Source organism: Panthera pardus, unplaced genomic scaffold (assembly GCF_024362965.1).
Source record: "Panthera pardus isolate Hobbes unplaced genomic scaffold, ASM2436296v1 HiC_scaffold_16, whole genome shotgun sequence".
In the NCBI taxonomy this organism is placed as follows: Eukaryota; Metazoa; Chordata; class Mammalia; order Carnivora; family Felidae; genus Panthera; species Panthera pardus.
The window spans coordinates 151,196,709-151,212,911 of record NW_026526721.1 but is presented as its reverse complement, the minus strand read 5'-3'; the positions used below and the strand labels follow the sequence as shown (position 1 = coordinate 151,212,911).

The 16,203-nt window shown below is 50.1% G+C and overlaps 1 protein-coding gene across 2 annotated transcripts in view; it reads left to right on the top strand.

The window, feature by feature from the left end:
- XYLB (xylulokinase) overlaps positions 1 to 16,203 on the top strand; it is a 59,178-nt gene that overhangs the window by 23,353 nt on the left and 19,622 nt on the right. For both annotated transcript variants that reach the window (XM_019418723.2, XM_019418722.2), the window contains exons 10-15: positions 2,422 to 2,503; positions 5,987 to 6,027; positions 6,563 to 6,678; positions 7,425 to 7,540; positions 8,201 to 8,274; positions 9,772 to 9,868. In XM_019418723.2, coding sequence (XP_019274268.1) covers positions 2,422 to 2,503; positions 5,987 to 6,027; positions 6,563 to 6,678; positions 7,425 to 7,540; positions 8,201 to 8,274; positions 9,772 to 9,868 — 526 coding nt within the window. The remainder of the gene's footprint in view (positions 1 to 2,421; positions 2,504 to 5,986; positions 6,028 to 6,562; positions 6,679 to 7,424; positions 7,541 to 8,200; positions 8,275 to 9,771; positions 9,869 to 16,203) is intronic.

Genomic DNA, 16,203 nt, shown 5'->3' with positions numbered 1-16,203 from the left:
TGATCTCATGGTTCATGAGTTGGAGCCTCACGTCGGGCTCTGTGCTGACAGCTCAGAGCCTGGAACCTGCTTCACATTCTGTGTCTCCCTCTGTCTCTGCCCCTCCCCCACTCATGCTCGCTCACGCTCTCTCTCTCTCTCTCTCTCTCTCAAAAAATAAACATTAAAAAATTTTTTTCAAAATCATATCTGATAAGGAGTTAGCATCCAAAATATCTAAAGAACTCACACAACTCTGTAGCGAAAAGACAAACGGTGTGATGAAGAACATTTAACCATTAGCACGACACCCCCATTCAGAATACACGCTGGCTGGGTGTATTTGCCTTGGTTTCCCCGCGTTAACTGACTTTAGTTCTAGGCTGCTCTGTGGGGAGAATGGAGTAGACAGCTGGGCCCTGCCCTCAGGGGCCCTTTGGCAGGAACGTGTGCCACACACAGAACGGCTGGGTGGTTGAGGGTGTCAGCAGGAAGGAAGGAGAAGGGTCCCTGAGGCCTGAGGAGGGTGATGAGAAGGATCAGGCTGCCACTTGTGCTGCCCGTTCAGAGTCCCAGCCACAAAAGCACTTTTCTGAGATCAGCACCGATGTACAGAGCTTAGGGAGGGGTGTCCCCCGCCTTGGAAGGGGGACAGTTCAGGACCCAGCCTTGCTGAAACACAGCAGAAGGAATAAGGAAGGGCCAACAGGAAACAGCCCAGCCTCTGGGATTAGTATTCCATGCACGGCTTCTGGTTTTGTGTGTGAGATGGGAAGCAATGTTTTGTCCACGGCAACAGGCTTTGTTTTCCTTATGCCGGGAACACATGCCTCCAGGAGGGAGCTCGTGCACAGACTAGCAGCTTGAGGAACCAAAAAGAACCGATTCTGAAAAGCATGTTTTCATTTGTAACAGATGCATCCACGTGATGGGGGGTGCAGGGACAAGTGGAACCGGTGTTTCCCATCATCCCTTCTTCGGAAGGTGGTGCCCAGGCAGCTTTCACATTTTTTGCAGGAAGATATCTGGAGATGGATGGTATTGGACACTTCTCCAGCCCTCCCTTGCAGCCTCCTAACCCATCTGTTTGACCAGCTGCTGTGGCTTTTCAGTGTCACCTGGCCGCAGCCTGCCGGGGTGGGATCTCATTTCCCTCCCTTTCCGCCCAGGGCTTCTGTGACTCCGTGTTTGTGCTCTGCAAACCTGGAGGTCCAGGGAGTTAACATCCCACGGGACACCCTTCAGTAGCGGGGGCCTGTGGAGATGTGCCCCTCGCCCCATTCCCAGGTGGACAACCCCCAGATCCTTTACATGGCTCCTCGGACGCTGCCCACAGTGGTGACCAGCTTGACAATGTACCCTTGGGTGGCCTCTCCCTCCTCCCCAGGTCCCCTTTCGTTTTCTGGGATCACTTTCCCAAATAAGCCACCTGCACACGAACTCTGACTCTGGCTCTGTTTTTGGAGGCAACGGGGTCTGAGACATTTCTCTCCCAGGAGATGGCTTATTCTGATGTAAGTCCGAAATTTTGCTATAAGGAGCAAAATTTTCTTTCTAGGCCCCAGGAAAGCCCATCATTTATTTCAAACTTTTGGAACTAAGGTAAAGTCAGGGAAAGGGGGGGAAAAAAGTGTCTCTTTTATAGCTGTGTTTTCTATGGGTCTGTCCAGCAGGTGTCCCCGATCTCTGGTCCCACAGCTGCCCTTGGAGGAGCCTTGGGGGCCATGCTTCTCAGGGGAGTTCCCTCCCCCTCACTGCTATTTTTTTGGTTTATTTTCTTTAGAAAGTTGACCTCTGCATTTGCATGTTGATTCTTCTTCTTCTTTTTTTTTTTGATGTTTATTTTTGAGAGAGAGTGAGAGAGCGCGCGCACAAGCAGGAGAGGGGCAGAGAGAGAGAGGGAGACAGAGGATCAGAAGCAGGCCAGCACAGGACTCTATGTGCGGCTTGAACTCAGAACCGTGAGATCATGAACTGAGCTGAAGTCAGCAGCTTACCTGACTGAGCCACCCAGGCGCCCCGCATGTTTGGTTATTCTTAATCAGATTGCTGGGCTGATAGAATGAGTATGTAAGGCATTATGTCTTTCCGTGAATTTGCTTACTGTGTGTCCACTGGTTATGTATTTACCATTAATGCTATACCAGAATGTGGAGCTTACGAAGAAAGTACAAGTTGGGGATTGGTTTGTTCCAGCTGCCTCTCAAAATCCAGTGGTGTTCAAGGCAGTGGGATGACCTTAAATTTATAGTTCCAAGCCTGTGCTGGGTTCCTCTGGCTTTTTGTGAACAGGAGGGGACATCCTGTTGCGACATCCCTTGGGAGTGATGTGAGTGCAGGCCCAGTGACCTGGGGCTTGTAGCATTCTTGCAACCTGAGGTTTGGACGGCTGTGAACAGGTGGGATTTGCTTCAATAGGGTGTACTTCCTTCTCCTCCTCAGGGAGCCATTTCTTCCTACTACGTCCAGCGCTATGGATTTCCTCCAGGATGCCAAGTGGTGGCCTTTACTGGGGACAACCCTGGTGAGTACCTTGCAGGATTTCACCCTCCCAAGTAGCCTGACTGGGTCCATTTGAGAATGTCAGCCAGTCCAGCCTCTTGACACCCTTCCTCCCTGGCCACCTGCCACACTGCTGGCCTGTAATCTGCCTCCTTGTACCTGCCCCACCTTGGTTCTGCCTCTGCCTCTGCCTCTGCCTTCTGGAGCCGCTGAGGGCTGCCCCCTCCGCCCCAGGTGAGAACTGATCAGTGGCTAAGGAGGGTAGTCCTGCCCACCACCCCCCTTGCAACTGCCTTTTCTGTTCCAAGCTAAACATCTCAGTTCCTCCAGCCCTTCCTCTGGGACATGGTCTTGGGTCTCCTCCCCATCATTTGCTCTATGGATATGAATTGTTCCTCATCCGAACACCTTTCCCTCCCCCAGCCACTCCAGGAGGGGTCATCAGGTCTCTGAAGAAAGGCCAGGTGGCCACACTGTACCACCAGACCGCTGCCCCTCAGCCCCACCCCCGGCAGCCCTTTCCCTAACGAGCCACCAAGTTAGGATTGCCAGGTAAATACAAATACAGGTACAGGACACCCAGCGTAACTCCCATTTCAGAGGAACAGCAAATAATAAGGTAATATAAGCGCATCCCTTGCGATATCTGTATTTCACATGACCGCAGATGATTTTTTAGTGTAAGTACGTCCCAAAGCATGTTTCTCTGAAATTCAATTTAACTGAGTGTCCTCCACTTTCTCTGGCAACTCTACCCTAAATCACCCTCCTAGGCTCCTGCTCTGAGGAAGTGAGGGTCAAATAACGTGGCCGAGGACCAGGGTCTGCTGTCCAAGGGAGGCTGACTTCCCTTCGCAGAGCCTCTCCTGCTTTCCTCCGTGGTCAGGGAACATGCGTGGCTCTCTGTTCTTTCTTTCTTTTTTTAACTTTTTTAATGTTTATTTTTGAGAGAGGGAGACAAGAGAGAGCGAGCAGGGGAGGGGCAGAGAGAGGGAGACACAGAATCCAAAGCAGGCTCCAGGGTCCCAGCCGTCAGCACAGAGCCTGAGGGCGGGACTCAAACCCACCGACTGTGAGATCATGACCTGAGCCAAAGTCGAACGCTTAACCGACTGAGCCACCCCGGCACCCCGTGGCTGTCCGTTCTATTTCACTCTCCTCTGAAACACATTTCTTTCTATTTTCAGACTTCAGCCCTTCTCCCGGTTTCAACACCCACTAGCCTCCCTGTACTTTCCTTCTGTTGGCTGTGTAGACGAGCAGGATAGGAGCATCAAAAATAAATAGAGAGAGGCATGTGTGCCTAGGAGTGTAGTTGTATGCCTCGAAATAGAGCTGATGGCCCTGGTTAAAATTCATTCTTAATAACAGTGGCTATATTATTAGCAGTAGTACTCGATTCTATATTTTCTGCGGTGTCTGTGTATATTTCTGTGATGAGGGAAAAACATTTAAGTCACTGCTGTTCAGCCACTACTACAAATAACACTCATGGTGTTCCTCAGTCTGCTTCCGGCCTGTCTGCTCTGGAGCTGAGGGGACAGCTAGCACGTCCCCGCCACGCTTGTGGCCGCATCTGTGACCTGTCTCTCCCGGGACAGCCGTGGCTCTGGTATCTGGGGGGATCCCCAGGAGCCAGACAAGGGCCCTTCCTGTCCCTGAGCAATTTCTGTAGACGATCGTGCGGAACCCTGTTGTCCAAGCACAGAACCAAACAGACCGGGTTTTGGAGGAAGGATCCCAGTGTTCCTGGTCCAAAGGTGAAGGAGAGGGAGGTAGACGCTGGTAGACAGTGGCCTGATTTCCACGGTGGCGAGGCATGAAGCCCCATGCTCTGTCCCTGGGTCGAGAGGCATCTCCAGCCTACAGTGTGCGTGTTCTGGTGCCCCAGGCTCCCAGGGCCCACTCAGGCCCAGTTCCCAGCAGCCCGAAAAGTTGGGAGGTCAGAGAAGAGCAGAGAACAGTTGGTCTATGAGCACCAATTTAGGAAAATTCTACAGTTTTGTGGGCCACGTCTATTTTCCTTTCAGAATGAAAATAACCTCACTGAGTCTCGTTAGGCAGTGTATATACTCGTATCTCCCCTATCAACTAGAAGCATGTCAGGAGGAAGAAGGGGCCTTTTTAACCACGGCAGTGAGCTTCTGGGCATGTTTGAGCAGGAATGACAAAAAAGCAGCTTTCCGATCCTTCCTCTTGGACCTCGGTTTCAGGCTGAATGTTAGAGATCCCAGGCAGGTAGCCCTTTAGTCGGTTCCTCCCCAAGTCTGGCCTTTAGTCTGCTGGTGTTTTATTTATTTATTTATTTATTTAATGTTTCTTTATTTCTGAGACAGAGAGAGACAGAACATGAGTTGGGGAGGGGCAGAGAGAGAGAGGGAGACACAGAATCTGAAGCAGGCTCCGAGCTGTCAGCACAGAGCCCGACGTGGGGCTCGAACTCACGAGCCGTGAGATCATGACCTGAGCCGAAGTCAGTGGCTCAACTGACTGAGCCACCCAGGCGCCCCGCTCTGCTGGCGTTTTAAATAATGTATTAGCTGCTCCCTCATTAAAACAGCAGGGGTAACAAGCAAACAGACTAACAGACGCTTGTGCTCTTTTTCTTACAAGGGATACCGCTTCACTGCAGGAAAAAAATTTTTTTTAATACTGACGAACCAAAGGAAGGATGCAAAAATCATCCATAATCTCTTAACCCTGAGGTAGCTACAGCTACAGCTCTGATGGCTATCCTTCCAACTTTCTTTCTATGCTCATAAGTAAACATATCTTATTTTAACTAACCCGGGCAATATTTTTGTGCAATATCCTTTTAACGGTTGCCTACGGTCCAGTCGTCCCGCTTTATTTCCCCAGTCCCTGACAGTGGAGGCTGATGGGGCTTCCAGTGTTTGGGAACACATCCAGACACTGGATGTGTTTGTACTCAGCAGTACCCATGGCTGGTTGTACTCAGCAGAAGTGATTGAGTACCTCCGTCCTTCCCACGTCTCCTTTCACTCACTTATTCAGTCTCTCGACATTTAGTGAGTACCGACTGCATGCCAGACCTTTCACCTCCAGAGTACATCAGTGAGCAAGGCAGATAAGAATTGCTCTTAGGGGCCTCATGTCTAAGGGGGACGGACAGTCCCCTTTACCTTCTGCTTGGGTGGAAGGAAGCCCCAACTCCTGCCTCACCTTGTGATACACTCTGCCGTGTGTGTCCTGATGTCTTGACTTGGGCCCCTTGGTTCTTGGCACTCTCCTGAGCACCTGATGGTGGGGCGTTTGGGCCCCTTTAGAAGAAGCTGGGAAGCATGACCACAGGGACTCTACCCCCTGACCCCTGGGACCTTCCCTTGGGCCATCCTGAGCCCTCAACTCACCCTGTCCCTTCCTCTACCCTAGCATGTGGATTGGGGCGGGAGGTAGGGGCTGGCTCCCACCTGGAGGTGAGTGTGGTTTGCTTTGTGGCTCCGTGTGACCTCCGGCTAACCAGAGGCTCCCCTCCTATTCTCAGCGTCGCTGGCAGGCATGAGGCTGGAGGAAGGTGACATTGCGGTAAGGTGACTTCTCACACCTACAGGCGGAGCCAACTCTTCCTGCCCTAGGGGACAGGGGTTCCGGGCCCCAGTAACATCTTTGTTGTCTATTAGAGGGTCTGCTGGCCCCAAAAGGCAGCTGAAGGAGGGGATAGGAAGACCTAGGCCCCAGGATCTATTCGTATCTCCTCTGCTAGAAGGTCATGGCCTTTGCTGGCAGGTCCCCTTAACAGTGGCCAGTCTTGCTTGGTGCAGTGACAGAAGGGTCTGACCCTTCTGGGTCTAGTGGGAAAGTCTTTGGGGAATCAGCTGTTACCCAAACCATTAGTTAGATGCAATTGTGGTTAAATTCTAAGAAACTGGCCTACAGTTTCCATGAGATCCTAAATCTGGTTGCTAACTTTGGACTTATCTGATGTGGGAGGGTCAGAAGGAGGTTTCTCCGAGGAAGGGACATTTAATCAGCGGTCGACGGCATCAGGAGTGACATGATGGGGGTCAGGGCTGGTACAGCTGAGCAGAGAGGCGCCTCACCTCTGCCCGTTTCTTCCCAGGTCAGCTTGGGCACCAGCGACACCCTATTTCTCTGGCTCCAGGAGCCCATGCCCGCCCTGGAAGGGCACATCTTCTGCAACCCCGTTGGCTCCCAGCACTACATGGCACTCCTCTGGTAGGCTTGGTGGGGAGGAGGGTGGTGTGGGCAGGTCCGGTACCATCTGGAGCCCTCAAGTCATTGTGCTCAGCAGCTGAGACCCCGGGACTCGTTGGGTCCTTCTGACAGCAGAGCTGGGTGGGGAAGAACCCGGCATCTGGAGTCCTCCCCCAACCCAGATTGCAGTCCCATCCTCAACACCTATATCTTGTGTGCAGATGTCACAACACACGTGAGTCACACTTTGCTCATGAAATGGGAAGAATAAAAGGTTAACTTCGTAGTGTTATGACACGCCTCGCACATGGCAGGCCTTCAACAAATGGTAGGAAGCACACCCTGCCTCCTGACAGTCGTCAGGATGCTCTGCACCCTGATCACAGGCCTTTGGAAACCCACTGGAAGCTACTCAGGGAAGTTTCTGAGCCTCCAGGCCCCAGGAACCATTGGAGAATATATAGGTCTATTAAGTTTACCAGCTCTGTTCCATCATCCGGGTGGTATGATGTATAGAAGCCACAGCTCCCTGTCTCTCCCTGGTATTTCTCCCTGTCTCTCGCTGGTATTTCAGGGCTGGTTGTGGCAACCGCACAAGAGCCCAAGACCAGTGCATTTCCCCGCAATTCCGAGGGGCCTTTGCTGGGCCCGATACCTTGCGGTCCAGCCTGACCTGCAGCCCTTCTCCCTCGGATTCTTCACCAAAATATGTGGGTGCAGTCAGCAAGCACTGGGTCCCTCCCTCAGAGGTGTGTGTGCTTCTGCAGCTTTAAAAATGGCTCCCTCATGAGAGAGAAGATCCGTGATGAGTCAGCTTCCTGTTCCTGGAGTGAGTTCTCTGAGGCACTGCGGTCCACGGAGATGGGGAACGGCGGGAACCTGGGTAGGCTATTTGGTGATGCCTGGGCCTGTCAAGGGCAGCGGTTGCTGGCAGAAGGGACAGGGCCTACGGCCTCGGGGGTATGGGGAGGTGAGGGCCATGGAGAAGCCAAGAGGAGCCCTACCTGTCTATCCTTCTGCCCCATGGGCCTTCCAGACTAGTGTGAGACCCCATGATCTGAGTAAGGTTGGGACGTTCTCCATGCTTTGAGTGGAAGTCAAGCCATAACTGCATCTCTGTCCCCTTCAAGGCCCCGGTGACAACATCAGGGATGGCAGCCACGGCTCCTACTCTATCCCATTGTGTCCTCCACATGTAGCTTTCTGTCCCGGATGCAGGGTTCTGTTACGAATGGTGGCCGGCCTTCTGAGCGGGGAGGAGACGTGTCTCCCTTGATCAAACCTGGGCTGGCATTTCAGGGCTGGTTGGGCAGCCGCCTCTGGCCCGGGCTGCAGGTGAGAGTAGGAAAAACCGTCTCTAAGAAAATGTAGCTCAGGGCCTTTCTTCCTGTCCTGCTGGAGAGCGGGAACCAAGGGTATTCCCCTGACTCTTCTGGCAGACCCAGATGTAGGGTCATTTCACCCTGTTCTTTACTAAGTCTTTGAGAAGCTTATCTTTTGTTTTTGATTCCTGACAGTGAATCTCTTCCCGGTCTTGTTTCAGGTTTTTATTTTGACGTAATGGAGATCACCCCTGAAATTATTGGGCGCCATAGGTTTAGTGCAGAAAACCACAAGGTACGTGTGGTATTGGTATTGGAGAGAAATTGGCTCCATTTTTGAGTACTAAATTTAACAATCGCCTATCAGATTCTGCTGCTTTAGGGACGTCATGCATTTACTCACCTATTATTAGAGCAGTTTCTTTTTAAGTTTATTTATTTTGAGAGAGAGAGAGAGAAAGCAGGCAGGGGAGGGGTAGAGAGAGGGGGATTCCCAAGCAGGTTTTGCACCGGCAGCATGGAACCCGACACAGGGTTCAAACCCACGAACTGTGAGATCATGACCTGAGCCAAAGTCGGACGCTTAATTAACCGACTGAGCCACCCAGGTGCCCCTAGAGCAAATGTTTTTGATGTGCCAGAGTGCATTTTAGTGCTGGGGAATCAGCAGGATCTAAGGCAGACATGCTTAGAAAGCAGAGTGCAAATCACCTGTGTCCACGCTGACTGTCACTGAGAGTCATAGAGACTGTTGACTTGGCCGACTTAACCCTGCACCCCCGAGGACTGACACTGTCTCCAGATCAGGAATTCCTTCCTGATGGAAAGCCTCTGGGACGGGAGGCACTAACATTTATTGAGGGCTGTTTAGCTCCAAGCACTGTGCTGATGGTTTCCTATATCCCTCATTTACTGCTCATAGCCTCTTGAGGTCCAGAGAGGCTAAATCATGTGCCCAAGTCACCAGGGCCTGGGTGGTGGAGGGGGGCCTCCAACCCCAGTCCTCCCTGGCCCTGAAGCTGCTGTTTTGTTTCTCCTCCACCCTGTGGCCTTTCCTAGGTGGGGTCAGTAAGTCACTCTGTCTAGTAACTGTTACAGTTAGAGTAGGCATTGGATTTGTGGCTGATGAAGCCATTCTGTATTGGGTTATAAGTGGGAAGCTTTATATAAACTGTAGAAGGAAGGAGTTCATCTCGGTTTTCTGAGGAAGGATCAGAGAAGATACAGAGAAGGTATGCCTGTTCCCTTTTCCATAAACCCATCGAGGGCTAACAGGGAGAAGGTAGGGTCTATGCTGGTCACAGGGGCTCAGGCATGGGCAGAGCTTGGGTTGACACCCATCAGCAGCTGTGGGTCGTCAGCGTAAGCTGTAGGCTGTCACTTAGTGAGTATCAAACACCCAGACCAGACTCTGCCGTCTAATTGGGTCATTGTAACCACCCTGAGACACATTACCTCAGTGTTGTTAAGACCCCAGCAAGGTCTGCGTAACTTACTTGAGGTCACAGAGCTGAACCCTTGGCGGCCTGAGACTAGCCCTCTGATGCTCTGTTTCTCCAGAGCGAACATGCATGAGGCTGGGAGTGTGTGTGTGTGTGAGTGATGTGTTTGTGTGACAGGTGCTTAGTTGGTTGAGCCGCACCGGAGGTCTGAGTCACGGTTTCTGAATCTGGGCTGTCATTTAAAAAGACAACACACACACACACACACACACACACACACACACACACACACACACAATGAAGGGAAAACAAGGAATCTTCACTCTGTGCCTGCTTTCTCTTGGGGACAGGTCCCAGCATTCCCCAGGGATGTGGAGATCCGAGCACTGATTGAAGGGCAGTTCATGGCCAAGAGGATTCATGCCGAGGGCTTGGGCTACCGAGTCAGTAAGTGAGCTGCTCGCGGGCTGTGTTCTGGGGCACGGACCCTCATACCCTGAGGTGCCTGAGACCCTTCCCAACCTCCAGGCCAGGCCTCACAGATTTGTTGTGGCTTCATCACAAGGGCAGGAGGGACATGGAGCCTGGCCCCCGTGGCGGGGGGAGGAGGTGAGTCAGGAGCGCCTGTGGGCAGACAGGGACTAGGAGGCAGGCTATTCTGCTTCTCTGCTCTGTCCCCATGAGCCTGGCCTCCTGGTGAGTAGCTGTAGCACTTGGAGACCTTTCTGTAACCTGAACCTCCAAGATGCCCCAAGCTCTGGACCCTGAGGACATGGGCAGTGCAGGTGGGAAAGGCCTAGGTGGGATCCATCTGCCCTGGGGCGGCCCTGTCCAGCACTGCGGGTCCATCGGGGACGAATGGGGATACAGAACCACTATTGAAACCAGAGGTCTGGAACGGAAAGGCAGAGTGGGGTGGGTTGGGGAGAGGGGCACCTGTGGGGAGAAGGGGATTTCTAAGAACTTGAGCTCCGGAATGGGCAGCTTTAGGTCCGTGAACTTCCCCTTAACTGCTGGCACTGGAGTGCCTAGGGCGGGGCTTCTGCCGGGAGGGTGTATTTGTCCCTCTGGGCACCTGAAGCCTCTGCTTGAGCTCCAACTCATGATACTTTTATGGACAATCTGAGTTCTGTGTCGTATGTTTTATGTCTTTGAACCAACCAAGTCCGAGGATACTATAGCAGTAAGCATTAGGGAAGCCTTTTTGAGAAGCTGTCGTGCAGCATCTGCTAAAGCCGCACACACACCTTCCAGCAGCCTCGCCTCTTGGCGAATGCATAACAGAAACGTGTACACGTGTTCTCTGAAGACATCCGAGAGAACATTCATCGTGGCACGGTGCTTAATAGCCCTGCACTGGAACCCAACGCCCATCGATAGCAGGCAGGATAAGTGTGTGGGGGGTACTCATGCAATGTGATACTACACAGAAACGAAAATCAACCAGCCCCCACTAGCTGCAGCCAAAGGGGCGAATCTCATCCATGTAACTCGGTGGAACGAAAGAGGCCAGACACAAAAGTGCATGCGGCGGGATTCCGTGTACATCAAGTTCAAAACCAGACAACACGATTTGCAGTCACTGGAAGCCAGGACAGTTAGCAGCTACCTTTCAGGAGAGGGCCTCTGGGGTGCTGATGGTGCTCTCTTTCCTGAGTTACACGAGGTGTGTTGAGTTTGTGAGAATATGTCAGGCTGTCGGCTTATGAGGGGTTACGTACATTTTTCAGGATGGATGTGTGTTCACCACAAATTTTATTTATTTATTTATTTATTTAGAGAGCATGTGTGAGCCAGGGAGGGGCAGAGAGAGAGAGAGAGAGAGAGAGAGAGAGAATCCAAAGTAGGCTACGTGTGGTCAGCATGGTGCCCAACGTGGGGCTCAAACTCCCGAACTGTGAGATCATGACCTGAGCTGAAACCAAGAGTTGGACACTTAACTGACTGAACCACCCAGGCGCCCTCATCACAGATTTTCAAATAAATAAAATAAGCATTATACACATTCCCATTTCTTTCCATTGCATCCCTCAAAGCATAAAAAGAAATTCCCTGAAGGTCTCCAAAGCTTCCAGAATCCCCAGAAAAGAGAGATCGGTGAACAGGGCGGGGATGGTGCTGAGGTTGGCACCCAGTGCCTGGCACGGAGGGTCCTCCAGCCATCAGGAGGGGACACGTTGTGGGGGGCTGTCCCCAACAGTGTGCACGAAGAGGCCGTGAGAGCAGAGAAGTCCTTCCGGGCACCGGAGGGCTGATGGGATAATGTCATCATTCCCAGCCTTTAAAGAATTTTTGGTGCAAAACCACACAGAGTTATCCTCTTAGCAAAAGCTTAAGAGCAGCTATCAAACCTGTCTTGCCAGCTCTGCTGGGCACCTTCCAAATAAGATTACGTAAACGAACATGCTTGCAACCAGAAAGGGCTGCACAAACACGAGGCATCATTCTCCCCCAGCTGTGGTGTGGAGTGCCTCGTGTTCTTAGGGGACTTGCTTCTGTAACTCTGTTACCTTCATGAATTCATCCGTGTGAATTAGCGTAGCTATTCGTCGTTCGTTCTCACCGCACTGGAGTATTCCATCACGTGCTTGTGCTACGATCGACTTCTCTGGTCTTCTGTGGTGTAGGTTTGCTCTTGCCGGTTCAGTATTAGGAACCGTGGGCTGCTGTCAGTCTTGTAAATGTCCGTGGCTGATTCTTCCTCATTTCGTCTCTTCTGTGTAACAGGTGTTGGTAGTAAAGTGACAACCTGAGTACGGATTTTTTTCTAGAGCCTGTTGCGTTTGGCTAGCACAGCGTTTATTCAGTCAAATACCTCTGCCCGAGCGGGTGCCGCTGCTGCCTTACTCTGGCCTCATGCGCTCGGTTACTCCCTTCTGGCCCTGCAGGCATTTCCACCGTTGGCCCCTGAGCCTATAGGCTCTACCTCTTTTTCTAGTAATTAACGTTTAAAATCCAACATAGGGGGCGCCTGGGTGGCTCAGTCGGCTAAGCTCAGACCACGATGACACAGTTTGTGAGTTCCAGCCCTGCACGGGGCATGCTGCTGTCAGCGCAGGGCCCACTTCAGATCCTCTGTCTCTGTCTCTCTCTCCCCATCATGTGTGCTTGCACACGTGCTCTCTTTCTCTCTCAAAAATTAACAAACGTTTAAAAAATTTCTCAAAACAGATACTCACATTTATTGCTTTTGATCAGTGTTTAGAATTTATATTCTGCTCAGTGGTGATGGTCTCCACTGAAAGACATTATGTTCCCTCTCTACTCTCCTGTCTTTACCTCCCATTTTCCAGTTCCAGAAATGTTACTGTTCAGTGTGCATTATGCATCAATAATTACTTAAATTATACACTTGGTTGCTTTCTTTGATTACCGCTATTTATTAGATCACACATCTAAGCGGTTTTGTATTTGTATTTCATCTTTGCTTCAGGACATCCTTGACCCTTCTTTCATGTAGATGTGGGAGTGTGGGGGATGCTCTCAGACTGTATGAAAATACTTCAATTTTGCTTTCACACTCAAATAATACTTAACTGACTGAGCCACCCAAGTGCCCCTGTCTCAAAATAAATAAACTTTAAAACAAAACAAAACAATGTTTTGTCCTCTTCTGACTTTTAGTGTTGCCAGTGAGAGGCCCATCTGAATGGTATTTTTGTCTCAGCAGAATCTTCTAGAATCTTTTCTTAGGGTTTTGAAATCTCTCAGTTAAAGTTTAGGTCTCAGCCTTCTTCCTTCATTGTGGTGAGCGCTCATTTCATTAGAATATATCTGACATTTTCTAGCTTGAGGAAATTTATCACATTATTTCTCTGATGATTTCTTTCCCTTCATTTTCTCTGTTCTTTTTACTAGAATTCATATTGACTGGTGGTTTTCAACAGAGGCAGTTTTGCCCCCCCGAGGATATTTGACAATATCTGGAGACCTTTTTGGTGTCGCAGACGGGGAGTGCTGCTCTCGTGGGCAGAGGCCGGGGTGCCACCACCCATTCCACAGTGCACATGCCAGCCCTCCACAGCAAAGAATTATCCAGTCCGAATGCCACCTGTGCCGAGGTTGAGACACCCTGTACTGGACCAGCTGTTGGCCCTCTGGCCCTAATTTCGCTTTGCTTTGTTTCATCACAGAACTTGTCACTATCATGCTCTATTTTCTAATTTATCTACCTGTTTATGGTCTGTCCTTCCTCAACTAGAAGGTGAGCTCCCTGAGAGGAAGGGTCTCCTCTGTCTTGTTAGACCACCTGTTCCCACCTCTTAAACCACTCCCCGGTGGTAACTGGGCTCTCCCTAAATATTTGTAGAATTAATAACTAAAAGGATACTTTTCTCAACTGTCTTGGCTGTGGGTTCACAGTACTGAATGAGTAATTGGGTCTCAGTCTAGACAGCAAGCCTGGGTTCCTGTTCAAGTGCAAGATCCCTTCTTAGCCCCGTGCCCCCCACCCACACCCCACCTACCCAGCAGGAGGGCAGCCTAGAGAGCCTGTGACAGTAGATGGGGTGACAACAGACACCAGATTTTTCTTTTTAAGTTTTTATTTATTTATTTTGAGAGAGACAGACAATGCGAATCGGGGAGGGGCAGAGAGAGAGAGGGAGAGAGAGAATCCCAAGCAGACTGCACAGTCAGTGCAGAGCTCGATGCAGGGCTCGAACTCACAAAACCACTGGATGGTGACCTGAGCAGAAACCAAGAGTCCGACACTTAACCGACTGAGCCACCCAGGCTCCCTGACCACAGGCAGATTTAAGTTGAATCTTCTAAGCATTGTACAAGCTTAGAAGCTGGAGTCCTCTCTACAGAGGCTCTCCACATGCCGCAATCAGCAGGATTTTGTATTCTGCTTAGAAGGTGAATGTAGGGTATTTCTCTGATGGGTGCATGTCTGTCCCTTTTCACGTCTGCCCTGGCAGCTCAATGTTACTCAAGTTCAGCTTTTCCTCAGGCCCTCCAGGCACCCTCTGCAGGTACCGCCTCTGGAGGGCAGGTCTTTAGCTTGAGGTCAGGTGCTGCTGCTGCTCATTGGAAGCGGGGAGACAGAGAGGCTGAGTCTCACATTTCTGAAATCATTGGTCTACTCTCAGTGCATCCCCGCCGACACTTGGCATTAAGCACCTTTGAATCTTTCGTAATCTGATGGATGGAAACTAGTATCCCAGTGTTGGTTTAATTTGTGTTTATTTTCATTAATAACGAGTTTGAACAGCTTCTGTAACTTTGGTTTTTCTCTCCGTGAATTGGCTGGTTATATCCTTCATCATTTTCCCCGTATTGTATTTCCCTTCTTATTCTTTTTTTTTTAATTAATTTTTTTAACAATTTATTTATTTTGCGAGACAGAGACAGAGCGTGAGCAGGGGAAGGCAGAGAGAGGAAGACACGAAATCCAAAGCAGGCTCCAGGCTCCGAGCTGTCAGCTCAGAGCCCAACACAGGGCTCGAACCCATGAACTGTGAGATCATGACCTGAGCCAAAGTCGGATGCTTCGAACACTGAGATCCTTGTCTGCTTTCTGTGTTGCAAACATCTCCTGTCACTTGTCTGTTAACCTTATTTATAGTGTCGGCAACTGAACAAAATTTTGATTAAATGAAACCCACCAATTTTTCATCTTAAATTTTATGCTTTTGAGACATTGTTTAAGACGTTTTACCATTGCCACAGAAGTGTTTTTTATTTTATTTTATTTTTTTTACATTTTGTACTGTTAGTGTAACTTCCACATTTAGGACTCTGATCCATCTGGAGTTCACCTTTATGAATGGCGTAAATTGGGTTCTGGCTTAATTTTTTTTCATATGGTGACTCAGTTCTCTTTTCCTGTGTTATCTGTAGTGCCCTCTTTATCATTTATCAGGTTTTTATATATACATGAGTCTCTCAGGGCAGCTGCGTGGCTCAGTCAGTTACACGTCTGACTCTTATACCGACTCAGGTCATGATCTCACAGTCGTGGGATTAAGCCCCACATCGGGCTCAGCACTGAGCATGGAGCCTTCTTAAGATTCTCTCTCCCTCTTTCTCTGCCCCTCTCTCCCCTAGTACTCTCTAACTCGCTCAAAATAAATAAACAGCAAAAAAAAAAAAAAAAAAAAGAGGGGCGCCTGGGTGGCTCAGTCGGTTGAGCGTCCGACTTCAGCTCAGGTCGCAATCTCGCGGTCCGTGAGTTCGAGCCCCGCATCCGGCTCTGGGCTGATGGCTCAGAGCCTGGAGCCTGCTTCCGATTCTGTGTCTCCCTCTCTCTCTGCTCCTCCTCCGTTCATGCTCTGTCTCTCTCTCTCTGTCTCAAAAATAAATAAACGTTAAAAAAAAAAAATTAAAAAAAAAAAAAGAAAGAAACCTTTCTACATGGGTCTCTCTCCACACCCCCTTTTCCACTCCACTGGCTTATTGGTCTGTTCTTGGGACAAACTATTATGTACTGCGGTTTTGTAGTTGTATTAGTTGTCCAGAGCTGCGTAACACAGACTGGACAAAATATTTATTTTCTCAGAATCCTGGAGGCTAAAAATCTGAGGTCAAGGTGTCAGCAGGGTTGGTTTTCCTGAGGTCTCTCTCCTCGGCTTATAGATGCCTGTGACTTCACATGGTTTTCCCTCTGTGTGTCCTTCTCATAAGGACAGTAGCCATGTTGGATTAGAGCCCAACCTAGTGGCCTCATTTTATTTATTTGTTTTTTTAAATTTACATCCAAGTTAGCATATAGTGCAATAATGATTTCAGGAGTAGATTCCAGTGATTCATACCCTATGTATAACACCCAGTGCTCATCC